Consider the following 16,985-nt stretch of genomic DNA (forward strand, 5'->3'; position numbering starts at 1 on the left):
ACACTGATTCCTCATAAAAAAAATAAGTTGTCCCAACTGTTTTGTTTGTTTGTTTGTTTGTTTTTATTCAGTATTTGAGAGGAATTTTAAAGTGTTAATGATACTGTTAATTTTCTTTTAAATAATGTGAAAAAATGAGTTGGAATAACTTAAAAAAACAACTTTAAAATGCATGTTCATAAGTAGGCCCATGGCAATTACATAACACTTAAAATCCCTTTTAAAAATGTGACGAAATGAGTTGGGACAACTTAAGCTTTATGAGTGATGGACTTAAAAATGTGTGTTTGTAAATATTGTAGTACTCATGTACTTATTACTCATTTAACTTAAGTTGCTCCAACTAATTTCTCCACATTATTGAAAGGAAATTTGAAAATGTTAATTACAAGTAGTTCACTGCTAGCTTTTATGAGATGTGCCTTTATAAATAAAAGGTGTCATGCCGTCTTTCTTTAGAAATCTAGAGGGCGCGCTTGACCCAAAATACATCGAAAGGAAACCAAACGGTGTATTTGCAGTTTCCGAGCAGCACGTGAAGGCATCGCGAGTGTTGCTGATAACAGGGAGAGAGGAAGTGCTGTTGTTGCAACATCGCTGCCACGTCTGAAGGCTCCTCTGCAGCAGCAGCAGCCGGGTTCAGGACCGGGATGGGCCGGTGCCGGGTGGTGGGGGGATGAGAGGGAGCGGTGGGAGTGACCGAAAAAACCCAGAGCACAGGAAGGGGAGAGGAAACACGTAGAGAGCCTGGCGGAGAGACGCCTGCCCGCAGCTGCAGCTCGAAGGAGCGAGCGCTGCCTTCTGGAGGAGCCGGAGCTCCATTGTTCCCAAAGAGCGGCTTGTTTCTGCGCTTTTCCCTGGCTCAGGAGGAGGAGGGAGCCCCCCATGCTAAGCTCAGGGACAATGGAGGAATTCGTGACCGAAGAGGAAGAGCCGTGGTACGACCAGCAGGACCTGGAGCAGGGTAAGACGAGGAGGCACCATCCTCCTCCTCCCAGCCCGCAGCATCCTCACTGTCAGCCGGTCAGCTGGCCTCCTCTAACAAAGACTCTCTGTCATGCAGACAGGCAGCACACATGTCTTTAGAAGTCCTTCCTTAATTTCAGTGCAATCAGATTAACATTGAACAGTTAGTAATGAGCAGACAGGGCTTCTTTGACAACAATACATTGACAGCATGCCAAGCAAGCAGGGCCTGTTACTGCTGGAAGCTGTCAGCATCAGACTGTGTTACAGACACACTGACAATACCAGGCTGCAACCAGGACTGCTGTTTATGGGAGATTTACCATTTTAAAATGAGTTACCAAAAAAAACCCTAAAACAAACATCAAGTAAGGTGTAAACATAGTGGTGCTTCTGTATCGGACGATTTTTATCTGTTTTGTATCATTATGCATCAAATATCACATAACAAAACAAACAACTTGAATGGGATTGACATTTTGCCCATTATTTTAATATGAAATGTAACAATTTCATAATACATAGCCTAATTATTTCAAAAGTCTCGAGCTCTGTGCACTTAGACACATGTATCCATAATTTCAAAGGTATTCACCAGGGGTGGGAGGAAAAAAATCAGTACAGCATAGTATTGCGATATTTTTGCGTTGCAATATCACATGTAAACAGATATGCCAAGCATAATTTTTTAAAATTCTATAAATAATTAATATTGAAAATACAAATACAACTTATGGAAAGCTACTAGAATAATAAATGAATAGCTTTTCTAGTTTACGAGATAGCCTACATTTTTTTTACAATAAAAAAAAGATTGAGGTTTGATAACAGACCAAAACTTTCGTCTAATGAGATAAAACAGAAATTGACAAAGTTTTCCTTCGAGGATATAATTTTCAGTGAAAGGGAAATAAATAACAATATCCTGAAAAAAGAGAATTGTTAACCAGCTTGAATAATGACTTCAGTTGGCAGTACATAAATTAATTAAGTTGTTTTAAATCAAGTTATCAAGTTTCATTATCACAGCTGCTTGGAAATAGTGTTAAGAAAACTTAATTCATTTATGTGTTACCAATTGAAGTAATTATTTTAAGTTGATTAACAATACTTATACTGATCAGATTGCTCTTTATTTTTTATGCTGTTTATTTGTAGCTTTAAGTTGATTGTTGATTCTCATTCCCAGGTCGTCAAATACTGATGCATTTGGTTGTTTGGTTGTTAAGAAATCAAAAAAATTGCATAATGTTGCTTTAAAAGAGACAGTACACTAGCTTGCCAACATGGCCAAAAGTATGACGTTAAATATTTAATATAAGTGTGTGGACCTTGAACTAACAACTAAGGAGAAATCTGGACCCTGTGGTTGGACCCGTTGGGAACCACTACCTTAATATATTTTATTGCAATACTCAGCGCATTGTAAAACATTTAAAATTGCAATAATATTGTATCATGACTTATGTATCTTGATAATACTGTATCATAGGGCCTCTGGTGATTACTGCCCCTGTAAAAATATGCGTAAAACTAGCAGTATGCAGGATTCACTATCATCAGATCCCAACTCATGAATTCTTAGTAAAGGAAAAATCTTGCAAAAACAAACCAGCAGCACGGCTCACTCTTGAGGCTCTTTCTAATTAACCTAATTCAGAGTCAGCTAGTTATCAGCCTCTATTTTTTCTTATTCAAGGTCACCTGCTCTGTACGGGAACAGCGTGAGTAAATCTATCATAGCTACATCTTTTACACACACTTAGTATCGCCCTGTGCACAAATGCACTTTTCAAAATCAAGCTGTAAAAAATATTATACATTAATATGATTTTCTGCTTCAGTCAACATCAGTCCTGATCATAAATGTCAAATATTCATTAATTTTCAGAATTTTAAATTTAAATGCCAGGTTTTTGTCATGATTCCACTGTGTTTTTAGATTTAAAAAAACCCCACAAAACTGAATATTTTCAACATACTACATGTATAGTAGATTTTTAAAAAAAAATATTACAGCCGGGGACATGTCAACTATTAGCAGAAAAATTGACAGTGCATCTAGTGGAAATTGTATATATTTTCTCCATATGCCAAATATGGTTAAAAAATGACATCATTAGGTGGAAAAAGTAAAAATGATAAATTCCAAGGCAAAACCCAGAATGACACCCAGAAATCATACAATGCATGTTTTCATACATTGATGGCTGTGGGATTAAAAACAGCCATTTGTATGGGTTTGTAATAGTGCATTTTTTGCACTCAACAGTATGAATTTAACAATTATGTTTTCAAAGCGTATTTTACACTCATTGTAGAAGCTGAGCAGGAAATTCCAAGACTGAACAAAAATACAGAAACTTGTCAAAATGTATTCCATATGCATGAACACAGCCAAAATTATCTAAAAATGTAAAACGCGTAAAATGTGCCAGACAGCCCCTTGAAATATATAAACATGTTGAAAGACATAAAGAAAGAACTAATAAGTATGGAAAAATCCTTTAAAATGTTTATAAATGTATTTCAGTATTGATAAAAGACGCATTTAATCATGTTTATGTTATGCCAGATGGACTTGGTTTCAGCCAATTTCCATATAGATGAGGACTGTTTTTTTATGTTCCACTTCGGGGAAACTAATAGCAGTCAGTCACATGCAGCCAAGTACATTTTATAAGAGGTCACACAGTTTATTTTTACTGCACACTGAGAATCTGCAAGGACATTAATCAGGCAATTTACCTCCAAATTTAACATGATATATTTTGAATTTGGGATTTCTCTCATTGCGAGTGCATTTTTAAGAGTCCTCGCTGTTCTCTGCACCACTTACTTCATTTTCTGTCTCTCTTCATCTCCGTCCACATGGCAGGTAATTATAATGGTAGAGATGAAATAGTGCTGATGCAGTGATTTTTACTTGGCTACACGCAGGCAAACACAACCTGCAATTATGATGTAAGAGATTTGATATATCCTGCACAAAAATGGTCACACATGGACCTGAAGATAAAAACACATCTTCACTAGTCTTCATTCAGAGAATACGGATTTAGAAAAGAGGACAAACCTTCCGAAAAGTCAAAATGGCTGGTGTAAAACTGGGCAGTGACTTCCTGTTTGTGTGTGTGTGTGTGTGTGTGTGTGTGTGTGTGTGTGTGTGTGTGTGTGTGTGTGTGTGTGTCTGTGTCTGATGGAGCACAGAGGATGTCAGAGCTCTCAGAGCAGCTCTGTGCTTCAAAGTGCTGACTGCCTGAGCTCATGTTTTGTTGTGCGACATTTCGGGATGCCACGAGTCCTTCAGAGAGAGACGCCACTGTCATGGTGTTACAGTACAGCAGTTGTTGTTGAGCACGAATCACTGGCAGGCTCATCAGTCTGACCTAAGTGCTGCGGGAGAAAAAGGCTCTTGTATGAGGTTTATAGACGGGAAACATGGAGGAAAAGAGGATTAACACTTTACTCAGAATGATGTGGAGCTGTCATAATTAATAGATGAGCAAACAAATAATCTGCAACTATGTTGCACCAGCAAAAATAGTGACACTGTGCCAATTTTATTTTATTTTTTTGTTTTGGTTCTGGTGCATATGTATGGGCCACACACTGAACCACAACAGTTGAACCATTTTGGCTTCATTCGCCACTGAGCAACTCTCAGGTAGAGTGGGCGATATGGCTTTAAAATAATAGAATTATATTTTTAGGCTATTTTGTAGCAATAAACATTTAAGTAACTAGTGCTTTAAAATGAAGTTACATAAACTTCTGTTACAATAAAGTTTTATAAAATACTGTTATAATGTTAAATAGCGTAAAGTATAAATTTAGATAAAGTACTGTTAAAGTTAAATAAAATATTGTTATAATTGAATATGTCAAAGTGGAATCCATTGTGCTTTTATTTTGACTTGGCTGATCTTGGGCTGGAAGTTTTAATGTATTTGCTGTGGATTTGGAGCTTGCAGTTAACAGTCGGCTGTTGTTATCAAAAAGTTAAAACTGTAACCGTGATATCAGGATCAATCCATTGTGAGCTGGAAACAAACTATCAGTGCTGCAGGTCTTATATTGATAGTTTTTGCAAATCATAGGAGTGCTCCATGGTTGCAAAATGTAACTAAATAGTTACACTCTGGAGCTCTGCAAAAGCCCTGATTTTTGTTTGCATGTCTGTTAGAGGCAGAGAGCCACAGAATAGAGGGAAAAATGAAACATTGTTGTCAGTGCCCCACATTCAGTATTGCTTTCCAGCTCCTCCATGTTTGTTTGTTTTGGTGAGGTGCATTGTGTAGGCGGCCCCTCAGAAACACGAACGGATGGAAAGTGTTATCAGATGACATAAAAGAAATAAACAATATGACATAATATGAAATGGTAGATGTTTTACTGTCATCAGACGATATTTCGTTATATCGCCCATCCCTGCCAGGGTTCAATGCTGTATCCAGATCCCTTAGTACAGTCATGGCATAACGTCATTCTCTGCTGATGCCATTACTCTGCTATGTCTTTACATTGCAAATAATTGCTTACTTCTATATTAATGCTCTGAATGTCCTATGTAGAACCTTTAATTATTAAGAGCCATAAGTTTAGGTCCCAAAATGTATAAATCTTCCTATAAGTCATATGAAAATGAAGCTCTTTATTTTGGTGGAAATATAACAGATGTCAAACTTGGAATAGGGAGTCTCCCTGTGGAATGTGAGAGAGGCAATGAAGTAGTTACAGCTCACATTTCAACTCTTAAAGCAGAAAAACAGAAGGGATGCAGACATGTAATTTGGATGCATCTTTGTTTGGCCTATTGTGCGCTAGCCAGAGACTCCACTGGCCAAAGTCCAAGATGAAAATACGTGGCTCTACCAGCAGAGACTGGATGCTTGTTTAGGTGATTTACATCTGATGAGAGGCTTCCTCAGCTGTTTAAATGCTCTTGTTAGAGCTTAATAAGTGTTTATGCCACCCAAAGACACAGTATTAGAGAGCAAAGGTCCCAGCGTGGACCATAAAAATGTTGCTGAATTCTGCTGCTTTGGCATATCGTGCATTAGTGCAGTTTATAGGCAGAAAAGCAGTCCGCCCTAGCACTAAATAATTCATTTCTGGCCACTGGATGTTGCTTTTCTGTTAAGAAGTCGAGTCCGCAACACAGGACAAGAGGAAGAGGAGTTTTACAGTCCACATTCCAATAAATCTCATGGGAGATATACACCTACAAAAACAACCGTGCCTGTAGACGAGATCACCAGTATGTTATGGAAAATGTCTACCATTCATATATCCTTAAGTTTTTTGTAGTTAGTGTTTACTGTTTGAAAAGTGCAACACACTTCCAACTGCTTGCAACTGGTTTACTGAAGCATGCAGGAAATGTATCAGTCATACATGATATGATTATGCTGGAGTTCCGGCTCTAGTGGTTTCATCCTGTTAGGGTCAGGCCTCAGGTCTGTGTGGAGCAAACAGACCGTTATCTGTGGCGAGTATTGACTTGCTAAGTTGTTTGTGAGTCCTGTGAGTTGTATCGATTGGCTCTCTTCTCCTCTCCTAGTTCCACTTTGTTTTCCTTCTCTGGTTATTCTCTTGTCACTGAACTCCCTCGCCCACTCTGGCAGCTTAATGTGCACACTAACAGTGTTTGGGCTGTCTAGTTGGAATTTGGTTTTAGGTTTGTCGGTTTGGCCCAAGGCTGGAAGAGCTCGTCAGTGGTCTTCAGCTGTGGCCACTTCAGCTTTTCTAACACTTTTTAAGTTATTATGAGCCGAATGCTGGCTGGAATGCTGACATTACACTGACCATGACTGCCGCATGATCTGCTGGGTTATTTACAGTTTATGGCCATGTAGTTTTCAACATATAAGGAATTTGCCGGGATATTATGCTGCAAAATAAGAAAAAAAAAGTCCAGCAAGACAAAAAATACCCCAACAAAAACATGCAAGTACTGTTGAAGAAAGGATTTTGTCATCTGTGCTCTTTTTAAATAAGACATTGTTGCTAGCACAGCTAATGCTAACTAAATGGTACTTTATTAATCAAACAATCACATGCTCTGTTTTAGAGGATTTTTCACTTTTTGATTAAAAACAAACTTTAAACTTGCATTAATTCACTTTTGGCCACTAGGGGGCAGTGCAACAAACTGTAAACACAACACCGATATATCATCACCTTGTAAAGTTGCCATGGAAAGCATTTTTGGCAAAGAGTTAACTATTTACACAACCATTTGATGAAATGCCTCATCCTGCTGTCATACAGTGAATAGAAAGGGTCCCATTTAAGAGTTTTTGGGGCAGCATTAGAGAACTGTTACATGTCTTTATGAGAGATTAAAGGGGGCTTATAATTGTCATTGCAAAATAAGAGGCCACTGGGGGCCCCTTTTTACAAAATTTTTATTTTGGGGTGGGAGGGGCAAAGTTTGCCTGGTTTACCTCTCCCAACAGTAAGCCCCTGATACCTTCTCATGTTTATCATGAAGGATTTCAATTCCAAGCTTTAACATGTAGAGTAGTCCAACAGAGCCTTTGTAGTTTATTTGTCCCAGCAGAAAGAGGGCTGGACGGGCTCCTCATTCTCTCAGGCATCCAGGACGAATCCATTCTATGGTACCAGAGCTGCTGACACCAGGGCCTCACAGGAATTCATTAAGCTATCAGCACAGAGGGAAGTGTGTGAATGAGTCCATATGGAGCAGTTGGCAGCTGCATGCTTAGCTTGCTGCTCATTAGGCTAATTGAGGGAGTTGAAGACAAGACTGCCAGGTAGAAAAAGAGCAAAACATGCAGTGACTGAAAAACAGAATCCAACTTATCATGGATTTTTGAGTCTAAAACGCATATTGAAAGAACTCATGAACCCATAATCCAATATTTCAGTCAGTACTAAATATTTCTGTACTGCAGCTTCTTTCTTCTTATCAGTGGAGATATGCAGATAACCATACCATCACCACATCTGTGATAAGCTGAAATCTATTTGAAGTTGTATTGGTTAGGATCCACTGAAAAAAACTAATAGTGTAAGCTGCGGTCTTGTCAAACTGGTTTCTCTGTTAGATTTAGCATTGATGCTGTCCACGCAGGTTGCTGATGTATGCTACATTTTAATGAGTTCCCCACAATGTTCATCAGCGTGACGTTAACTGTGTCTTTCTGCTGTACAATGGTGAGCAGGTAGTGAAGAGTGGCTTTATCAGAGCTTTTTCACCAGAAACAGCTGCCTGCTGCTACTGCAAAAAAACAAACACACCCAGGGTCCCTACAGTCATGGAAAATCTGGAAAAGTCATGAAATTACTAAAAAATATTGAAAATTCTGAAAAAGTCATGGAATTTTGTTGTGCATTGAAATTGTTACAGTATTTTTGCATGATTAGCCTTCCAAGTTTTGTAACATAGTGGGAAGTGTTTTTTAATGTAGCCGTCGACGTATCTTAAAATATGTCATTGTGTGATGTTTTGTTTACCATGTTTCTTCATTTTCTTCCCACAATTGGTCTTTCCCTTCATGTGTATGCCAGCTAGATGAAATTAAGAAAAATGGGCCAACATTGTTTTTATTGTTTTTACTGAGTCCTTGAAAAGTCATGAAAATAATATGAAATCTTGTCCACGAAATTGTGTGGGAACCTTGAAACCCACACAATGAGTTAAAAGGTGCTAAAACTCTCCATAGGACTGAAAGAAGCAGTAGAGGTGGGTGTTAATTCTGCGTGAATTTTTGACGTTAAGTGATCCCAGTGTGATCCCACACTGGTTGAGTACACGCTTTGTCTGTCTACTCCATTTGATGCCAATGTTGCAGTGATATACAGAAGATCAGGAGCTGCTTTGAGTCGCCTGTGACTTGGCATCCATCCTAGTGATCACTATTCAATATTGCGAACATACCCAGCACTGAATGAGAGATGACTTCATTGGCTGTTCAGTTTAGGCCACTGCTGTCTGCCGGAGAGGTCGCAAAATACATCTTGCTGACTCAGACCTAATAATGTAGGCCATCTGTACCGCTGAGTCAGAGCACAGCTAGAATAAAGAATGATGACAGTGACTCATCATAAAGTGGAGCTGCTGTAACAGCCTGGAAGCAAAAAATCAAGAACAGTGGAGTGTGGGGAAATAAGATAAAGCAATGGTCTGTAGAGCCGGATTTTTAGGCCAAGATCAGTCAAAGTCTCCTGCATCATTTCAGCCTACTTCTGTCCTAATCTCAGTGGAAAGGCGCCTCTTCAAATTATCTTGGCACCAATCTCTGACCTTCAAATTCAGTCAGTGGAGAGAAGAAGACCTGCAGGGAGACATTCTGCAGGGAAAGATTGTCTGTCTTGTCTCCCTGCTGTCCTCTCTGTATAATTGAACTGGTCCAGTGCAGACTGAGAATACGTGATGGACCGCTTGATCATTCTGTTCCAGACCCTGTTATAACCTCGCCTAAAATAGAATAATGCGCTGCATTAATCGTGGCAGCGGCTAATCTATATTGTACGGCTGCAGTCTGTCTTCAGTGAGATTTAATTCCCCCTTCTTGTCCTCATAATCCCTCCTCTCCTATCTTCCCTCCACCACCATTTTCCAAATCACATTTTTTAATAATATTCCTTTTGTCTTCACCCACCTCTTCTTGGCTTTCTTTTTTTACAGAGCTTAACTTTCGCACTTTGCTTCCTTACTGTTCAATATACAGCTCTCTGTTTGCACTCGTGACTTATTTGTTCATCTGTTTCTAAATTTCACTCTGATTTCTAGACCTCCACTTGGCAGCAGAGCTGGGAAAGACTCTGCTGGAGAGGAACAAAGAGCTGGAGGATTCCCTGCAGCAGATGTACATCACTAATGAAGAGCAAGTGCAAGAGATCGAGGTATAAGTGATGGAGTGGTGGCAAAGCTGCCAAGAGTTTGTCCTGATTCAGGCACGATGGGAAGCACAAAGAAAGGCTTTTTTTATTTAGAATGATTTGTATATATATATATATATATAACACCCTTCATGTATACACTTTATCTAATCTATCTTGTGGTGCATTTTGACATATTTTTAGAATTTTATGTGGAGGAAAAGGACAACAATGCAAACTTTTTTTAACTAAATGATAGATTTACTAATTTGTATTTGACTTGATAATAACAAGAAAAGGTACATTTTGGAAATGTTGAAATTTATAGTTCCTTTTACCTTAGAAATAGCAAAAAGACAACAAAAGATTTAAAATTGTCAGAAAAAAATAAAAGTTAGAGATGATGAAAAACAATGTGATCTCAACTGCACGCTTATAAAGTTTCGTGAGCCAGGCACTTAAAGCGTGGGGCCAACGGCCCCTGCCATTCATCCTACACCCCTACTTCCAACTTTCTTGCTTAGACCAGACACATCTTCGAACTCTGCCCTCCTTTTGATCTCAACTACAAACCTGTAAAGTTTCATGACTGCGTCTTGCATGGCTGCAACTCTAAACACATGATAAAATCTGTCCACAGAAAGACATATAACACTGAAAAACAGCCTCTGTGGTAGTACCGGCTACAATAGCTGTCACCAGGACCACTTTTTTTTTCTTATGATAGCGCACACACACACGCACACACACACAGACTAACAGAGTGAAAACAATACCAGTCATCATGATGTTGTCACAGCTGGTAGTCAGTTCATAGAATTAATTGTAAAGCAGTACAATACCAGGATACATTGCTTAATACAAATAATTAATTTTGCAATAAACCCTAATGAATATTTGAAAAATCATTCACATCAATTACATATAAAGAGGAATGTACCAAATTCTTGTAAGCCAGTGACAGCTCTTGCTGCTTTCATGCTGGTGACAGAGATTTGAACTTTTAATGTTGTTGATCCTGTGCGTTGATACTTTCACTGAGTAAAGGTGTTTGTACAAACAATATGTGTTTGACCCACAGTACCTGTCGAAGCAGCTGGAGGTTCTCCGGGACATGAACGAGCAGCATGCCAAAGTGTACGAGCAGCTGGATGGGACTGCCAGAGAGCTGGAACGCACCAACCACACGCTGGTGATGGACAGCAAGAGCTCACAACAGAAGATAGAGGGGTAAGTGGGACTCAAAGTTTTCTTTTCTTAATTCTATCATCCTCCTTTAATTCCTAAACATTGTCTCTTCCTCGTGGACCAGGTTAACAGCAACCATTGAGACTTTGCAGAACCAGGTGGAGTCTCTCTCAGGGCAGGTGGACCAGCTTCGCTCCATGGAGCAGCTCAGAGTCAGGAGAGAGAAGAGGGAACGACGCAAGACCATCCACTCCTTCCCTTGCCTGAGGGAGCTTTGCACAGCACCCAGGTACTTATTTTTCCTACAGTCTGTATACAAGGAGCGCAGGTGTCAAGTTATGTTTACAAAAATTAAAAACCTTGCCTGTAAGGAACTCTATATTTGTCATTTTGTCAGGTATGAGGATGAGTTTGTCGTGGGCAGGGCTGAGAGCTTTACTGTGGATGCAAAGCGTCCACCGTTTGAAGAGGAGAACCAGCATCTGAGGGAGGCGGTGTCTGCGCTACGAGCGGCCGCCCGGACTGAGAGAGGTCGAAGGGAAGGGGTGGAGAGAGAGTGCAACCTCCTTCTTGCAGAGTTCTCCCGCCTGCAGACACGGGTGCAGGTAGGTGGATTTGTTTTTCGATACCTTCTGTCCCTCATCTAAATGGATTTTTTGAATTGGTTTTTGGGGAGGAGCATTACATTAGGTCTGTGGTCAATCTTAAGAGACTTTCATGTTTTGTTCTACAACATAAAATATGTCAGTAAAGCGTTGTTGCTAACAAGTGAGATTACAAACCTTCATCAGAATGTGCAGAAATATGCAAGTAGCTGCTAGATTTGCTTCACTTCCCAGCCAAAAAAACAATGATAATCTGTTGAGTGGCTGGTAAATTTGGGAATTGGCCAGTCACAGTGGGGGGTGGCCAAAAATGTAATTTCTAATCCCGCTTACATCTCTAGTATGTACAAACTAAATTAATATCGATAATATTTTTGTTATCATATTTAGCTACAGTGTTGATTGTCTTTGCTTTTAGGATGCTGAGAGCTGCCAGGCGAGGGTACGGGAGTTGGAAGTGGAACTACAGGAGCTGCAGCAGTTACGTCGTGCTCGGACTTTCCTGCTGAGCAGCGAGGACGACGGCGTGACTCTTACCCAGACTGTCCTCAATAGCACCCCAGAGACTGACACCTTCCTGGAAGTTGAAGTCGGGGAGACAGGAGGAGGAGTGAGGGAGGAGAATGAAGGCGGAGGAGGTGTGGGAGGGGAAGCCCTTCCCGAGTCCAGCCCTGTGAGGAAAAGCTGCAGCGACACTGCGCTCAACGCCATCGTCGCCCGTGATGCATCCGGCCGCAGGAGAGGCAGCTATGCGCTTCACGCAAACAGTGTGAGGAAGAGAGGGATGTCCATCCTGAGGGAGGTGGACGAGCAGTACCACGCCTTACTGGAGAAATATGAGGAGTTGTTAGGGAAGTGTAGGCGTCACGAGGAGAGCCTGTGTCACGCCGGTGTCCAGACTTCCAGACCCGTCTCCCGAGACCCGTCCATGAAAGACTGTGCCATGGGTCCCACCCCAGCGCCTCCCCCTACCCCCACCCAGTCACCCTCCACCCCTGAGGCTATTGAGAGCATCAGCAAGCAGGTGGAGGCGGTGGATAAGAGGCTGGGACAGAACACTCCAGAGTACAAAGCCCTTTTCAAAGAAATCTTCTCTCGTATCCAGAAGACCAAGATGGACATCAAAGCTACCAAAGCGGCTAAAGCCAGCAAATCTGGCAAATCTGGCAAATCTGGCAAGTCTAGTAAACACTAATGGTACATTAATTTGCTTTAGATCAGTGGTTCCCAACAGGTTCAGTCACGGGGTCCAAATTTCTCCTTAGTCAAGGTCTATGCATAAATGAGCACCTGTTCAGTTTTATTTTACATAATGTAACATCATGTTGGTTTAGAACACAGAGAAATAAAACATATTGCAATAATTAACAGAAATGGCACTTCAAAATAAAAGCTCAGTGCCAGAAATTCACTTTACTTCAAAATAAAGTGTTTTTTTTTTTATATACAACCTTGACATGTTCACCAGTTACTTGTGGACCTTTCAGAATGAATCTGTGACCCACTTTTGCACCACGACCCACCAGTTGGAAACCACTGCTCTCGAGAAGATGATAATGTGCGATTTCAGTGCTTGTGTTTGTGAACAGGGGCTTGGATATAACATTCTTATAAAGGGTGCTAGTTCAAAACACGTACAGTTCAGTTCAGTTGAGGTCAAATTCGGTTTCATTCAGAACTACACAAGAATCTGGTATGCATGTTATCAATTTTAAAACTTTGCAAAATTCAGACATATATATATGTATAAGAAACATGAATGAATTTGTTAAGATTGAGCCGCCCTTAATTTTCTTTTTTTCTGTGTTCCGACTAAATACTTACTGGCTTCACTGCCTGACTACATTGGGCACGATAACACAATAACTGCAGTATGCCTCTCATGAGCCTCACAAGTGCACTACATGTTGAAGCTTCACAAAATAACACTAGAATATTGCATCTCTTATGAAAACATGGGCAGAAATCTAATATTAACATGAGCTGTACCTGTTACTATAATGAACCCTACTAACATTTTTAGGCTATAAGCTAATTACAGCACGAAAGACAGATTGCTCCTCTCACAGTGCTGTCAGTCTCAGATGGACTTGAGGTGCTAATAATTCTCTCATCTCATATATCTCCATAAAATGAACACTGTTCAAAGTTTAAATAAGCCTTTAGTGTGGACAACTTTGCCACTCTCTTGCACCGTTCTCTGTGTGGGACTTTACAATAGCTTTTTTAAAGTCTGTGGTGCCTCGGAGCTTTTATATAGAGATTATGAGGACTGATTTTCTTCCCGACAGTTCGACAAAAAAAATTAAGCCCACTTTCATGTTTGCGCTCTACATATGAAGCTACAGCCAGGAAACAGTTAGCCTATAGCTTAGCATAAAGACTAGAAATAGCTAGCCTGGCTTTGTTGACAATTTTTTCAAGGGTATGCCCCACATGATTTCTTTGCCAAGAGCAAAAACCACAAGCTGTTTTTACATTGTTTTTTTTTTAATGGATTAATAATAAAATGTGTTAATTAGCAAGCATTACATTAGATTTAGATGAAGTCAGACCTAGCTGTTTATCCATGTTTTCAGCAATTAGCTAAGTAAGCTAAGTGACTGCTGGCTGTAGCCATTTGAGGAAAGCAAATAAGTGTACTTCCCAAAATGTTTAACTATTTTGATCTAGTGTTGATTATGTTAACACTTGTGCTTACCTTAAAAGTGTTCTGATGCCACTGAAGTTTAAGTGAAGAAGATATGCTTACTATAGGAAAGAAATCCAGACTCAAGACTTAATTTAAATTGATAAAATTATTAACTTCTCCCTTCACTGTGTTAAAGTCACTTCAACTCTGTTATGACTTATGAAGTACATCTTCACCTGGACTACATCAGCCCACTGGGGTAACAATAAAGTAGCTCTCACAGAGAGGAAGTTATTTTTATTTATAGTAGTGAGTGATATATACAGTATAGGGCTATAGTTTGGATAGTTAAACCTGTTGTGTTTTGAATGTGTAGAAGTGATGATCCCACTAAATGCTAAAAAAGCTGCTGTCTTGCAAAAGACAATCCCTGCAGATTGTTATTTTCACTATTTCCTGGGCATTATGGACACTCATCATACAGAATATAAAAACAATGAGTTTTGCACCATATACAGTATAACCATTATTTGGTTTTGGGGGAAACTGTTTTTGTTTCGACATGTAACAGAGCAGGCAATGAAAATTGCAAAATGACAGGAATGATATCTCTTGATTGCCGTTGGGATTGTAAATAAGAGGCCATTGACTGAGGACAGCGTGGGGATGTAGATCCTTTGTAAAGAAAATGGTCTAGTGGTGAAAACTTATACGAGAATTCTTAGGAGCTTTTTTTATACAAGTGTTGAGACTATTTTCCTTTAATTATAGCTGACACACTCTATAGTCGAACTGTAACCAGTATAAGGCTTCAAACCAGGGCTTTGTCTAATACCTAGCAGTCTTACCAAACTATAAAACTAACCTGCAAACATATTGCACCTTTTTCACTATATACAATACATATGCCTTTTTCTGGGTAACCTCCTATGTATCAACCTTTGTTATAATGAATGTTATTACAGCTAAATTTATATTGGATTCTTCAGCAAAGTTGAAGACATAGCAAAGCTTGAAACCTTTCACATGTGGCACAGCTGACACCTGAGGGACCCTGCACTCATGCTTGTGGCTAATTTGTGTGTATAAAAAGAGCAAAGGATGGATGTTAGCCTGCATACTGGTACTGAAATCAGAAAGGGATCTTGTTATTCCTTGTTATGATGAAATAAAGGTTAAGTGATTGTTGCTGCAGTTACGTCGATGGTGAATGAGGTGGTGTTTAGGTCAATGCTCATGTCTTTTTGAATAATGCGAGCATAACGGAGGGAGGAGAATATGTGTTAGCGTAGACAAAACAATGCCAAACCAGAGCCTGTTATCATTTTTTAAAGGCTCATGAGGTTTCTGTACTGTAATGTCTTACCTATTGCACTTGAAAATGTTTGACGCCTCATCTTTTGCATATTTAGGATAGCTAATATGAAATTGTACCCGACTGTGTATTTATTTGTGTGTGAATGTTTTTTTGTTTTTTTACTTTTTCAGTGCCTATATGTGAATGTCACTAACAAATTGTCAGAATAAACCTATTTAATTTACTATTATTATTCAGTTTAAATGTGTGTATTATTGGTTAAGATATTGGCATTAATGTCTGCTCTTAGTTCATATCATAAATGAACTAAGACCTACTTTACCCTGTTAATAAAGCATCAAATGTATCCTGTTTTCTTGTATTTACTTTATATAAAATGGAGATGAGTTAGCATTATTCAACTTCTGGTTCCCTCTTCTAAAAGTCTATTTTTTGGGTAGATGACTAAATTAGGTCTCTGGTCAACACAAGCTTTAGAAACCTACATGTTTTGTTCTACAACATAAAATGTATCATACCCAACTTATGAATTTTGATGTGTCTTAAAACATGGAAATTTCAATCATGTGGCTAAATAAGACTTTAGAATGTCATCAGGGCCAGACCTGCTGCTCGTGTGAGAAGGTTAAACTGCTGAACCAAACACAGAGAAATGGTAACTTCAGCCGGAGAGACAGTTACTAAGTCACGTGAGTACCAATTACTTATTATCACATATCTCATACTTAAAACAGTTTTTCAACCAACGGAGACTCTAATAACTCCTTTTAAATTGACAAAAATTCATGGTACAATTCAAACAAGATAAAAAAAAAAAAAAAATTGCCATTCTGTCTATTTTTTTTTTCCAAAATAAAGTCTCATGGCAATCCACTGCATTTGACAGAACCGGGCTCTCTATTTATATGTAAATGAATAATAAATATGAGAAAATACTAAAACTGAATGAGTCATTTCTGTGTCCCTGTTACAAGTTGTACAAACGTAACATATATGTGGTTTACAGACATGTACAATGCAAACATTTACTTTCTGCTGATTTGGTTATCTTACTGCTAGGATCTTGTATTTACAGAAAAATTGGACTTCGGAGCAATTGCCATTTGCTTAGGGATAACAAGCTGTTGGATAAATGGGCTTTTGGTTCAGTGGGACATTATTCGCACTAACTGGGCTTGGAATATTGGGCTGTCAGAGCAATGGGAAGACTTGGCCTATTGTCCCAGTTATGACTTAAAACTGCAGACGCTGAGGTGGACCAGATAATACTGGGTGCTCTATTCATCCGTGAAATGGTTCAGCACTACTAAGTTAAAATGTCAAGTAGTCATTAGACTAAGCAGTGCTAACAGAATGTAAACAAACTAGAAGTCCACCATTGTTATTATCATGGTTCGGGCTTACACCCATTACATAAAGCAACTAT

At 39.3% G+C, this 16,985-nt stretch overlaps 1 protein-coding gene across 1 annotated transcript; it reads left to right on the forward strand.

The window, feature by feature from the left end:
• The first annotated feature begins 699 nt into the window (after positions 1 to 699).
• LOC121958969 (cerebellar degeneration-related protein 2-like) lies at positions 700 to 15,905 on the forward strand. Its single transcript, XM_042508155.1, has 6 exons — positions 700 to 964; positions 9,728 to 9,840; positions 10,898 to 11,046; positions 11,129 to 11,293; positions 11,402 to 11,609; positions 12,028 to 15,905. Exons 1-6 carry the CDS (start codon positions 886 to 888, stop codon positions 12,802 to 12,804), a joined length of 1,491 nt encoding a protein of 496 aa, XP_042364089.1. The 5' UTR covers positions 700 to 885; the 3' UTR covers positions 12,805 to 15,905.
• Positions 15,906 to 16,985: the final 1,080 nt, after the last annotated feature.

This window comes from Plectropomus leopardus, chromosome 19, assembly GCF_008729295.1.
Source record: "Plectropomus leopardus isolate mb chromosome 19, YSFRI_Pleo_2.0, whole genome shotgun sequence".
In the NCBI taxonomy this organism is placed as follows: Eukaryota; Metazoa; Chordata; class Actinopteri; order Perciformes; family Serranidae; genus Plectropomus; species Plectropomus leopardus.

Bases quoted from the DNA above. Each gene is read 5' to 3' on its own strand.
- LOC121958969 (XM_042508155.1), top strand. From the start codon at position 886: ATGCTAAGCTCAGGGACAATGGAGGAATTCGTGACCGAAGAGGAAGAG. The intron at 11,294-11,401 runs GTACTTATTTTT...TCATTTTGTCAG, and splicing joins GAGCTTTGCACAGCACCCAG to GTATGAGGATGAGTTTGTCG. The intron at 11,610-12,027 runs GTAGGTGGATTT...CTTTGCTTTTAG, and splicing joins GCCTGCAGACACGGGTGCAG to GATGCTGAGAGCTGCCAGGC.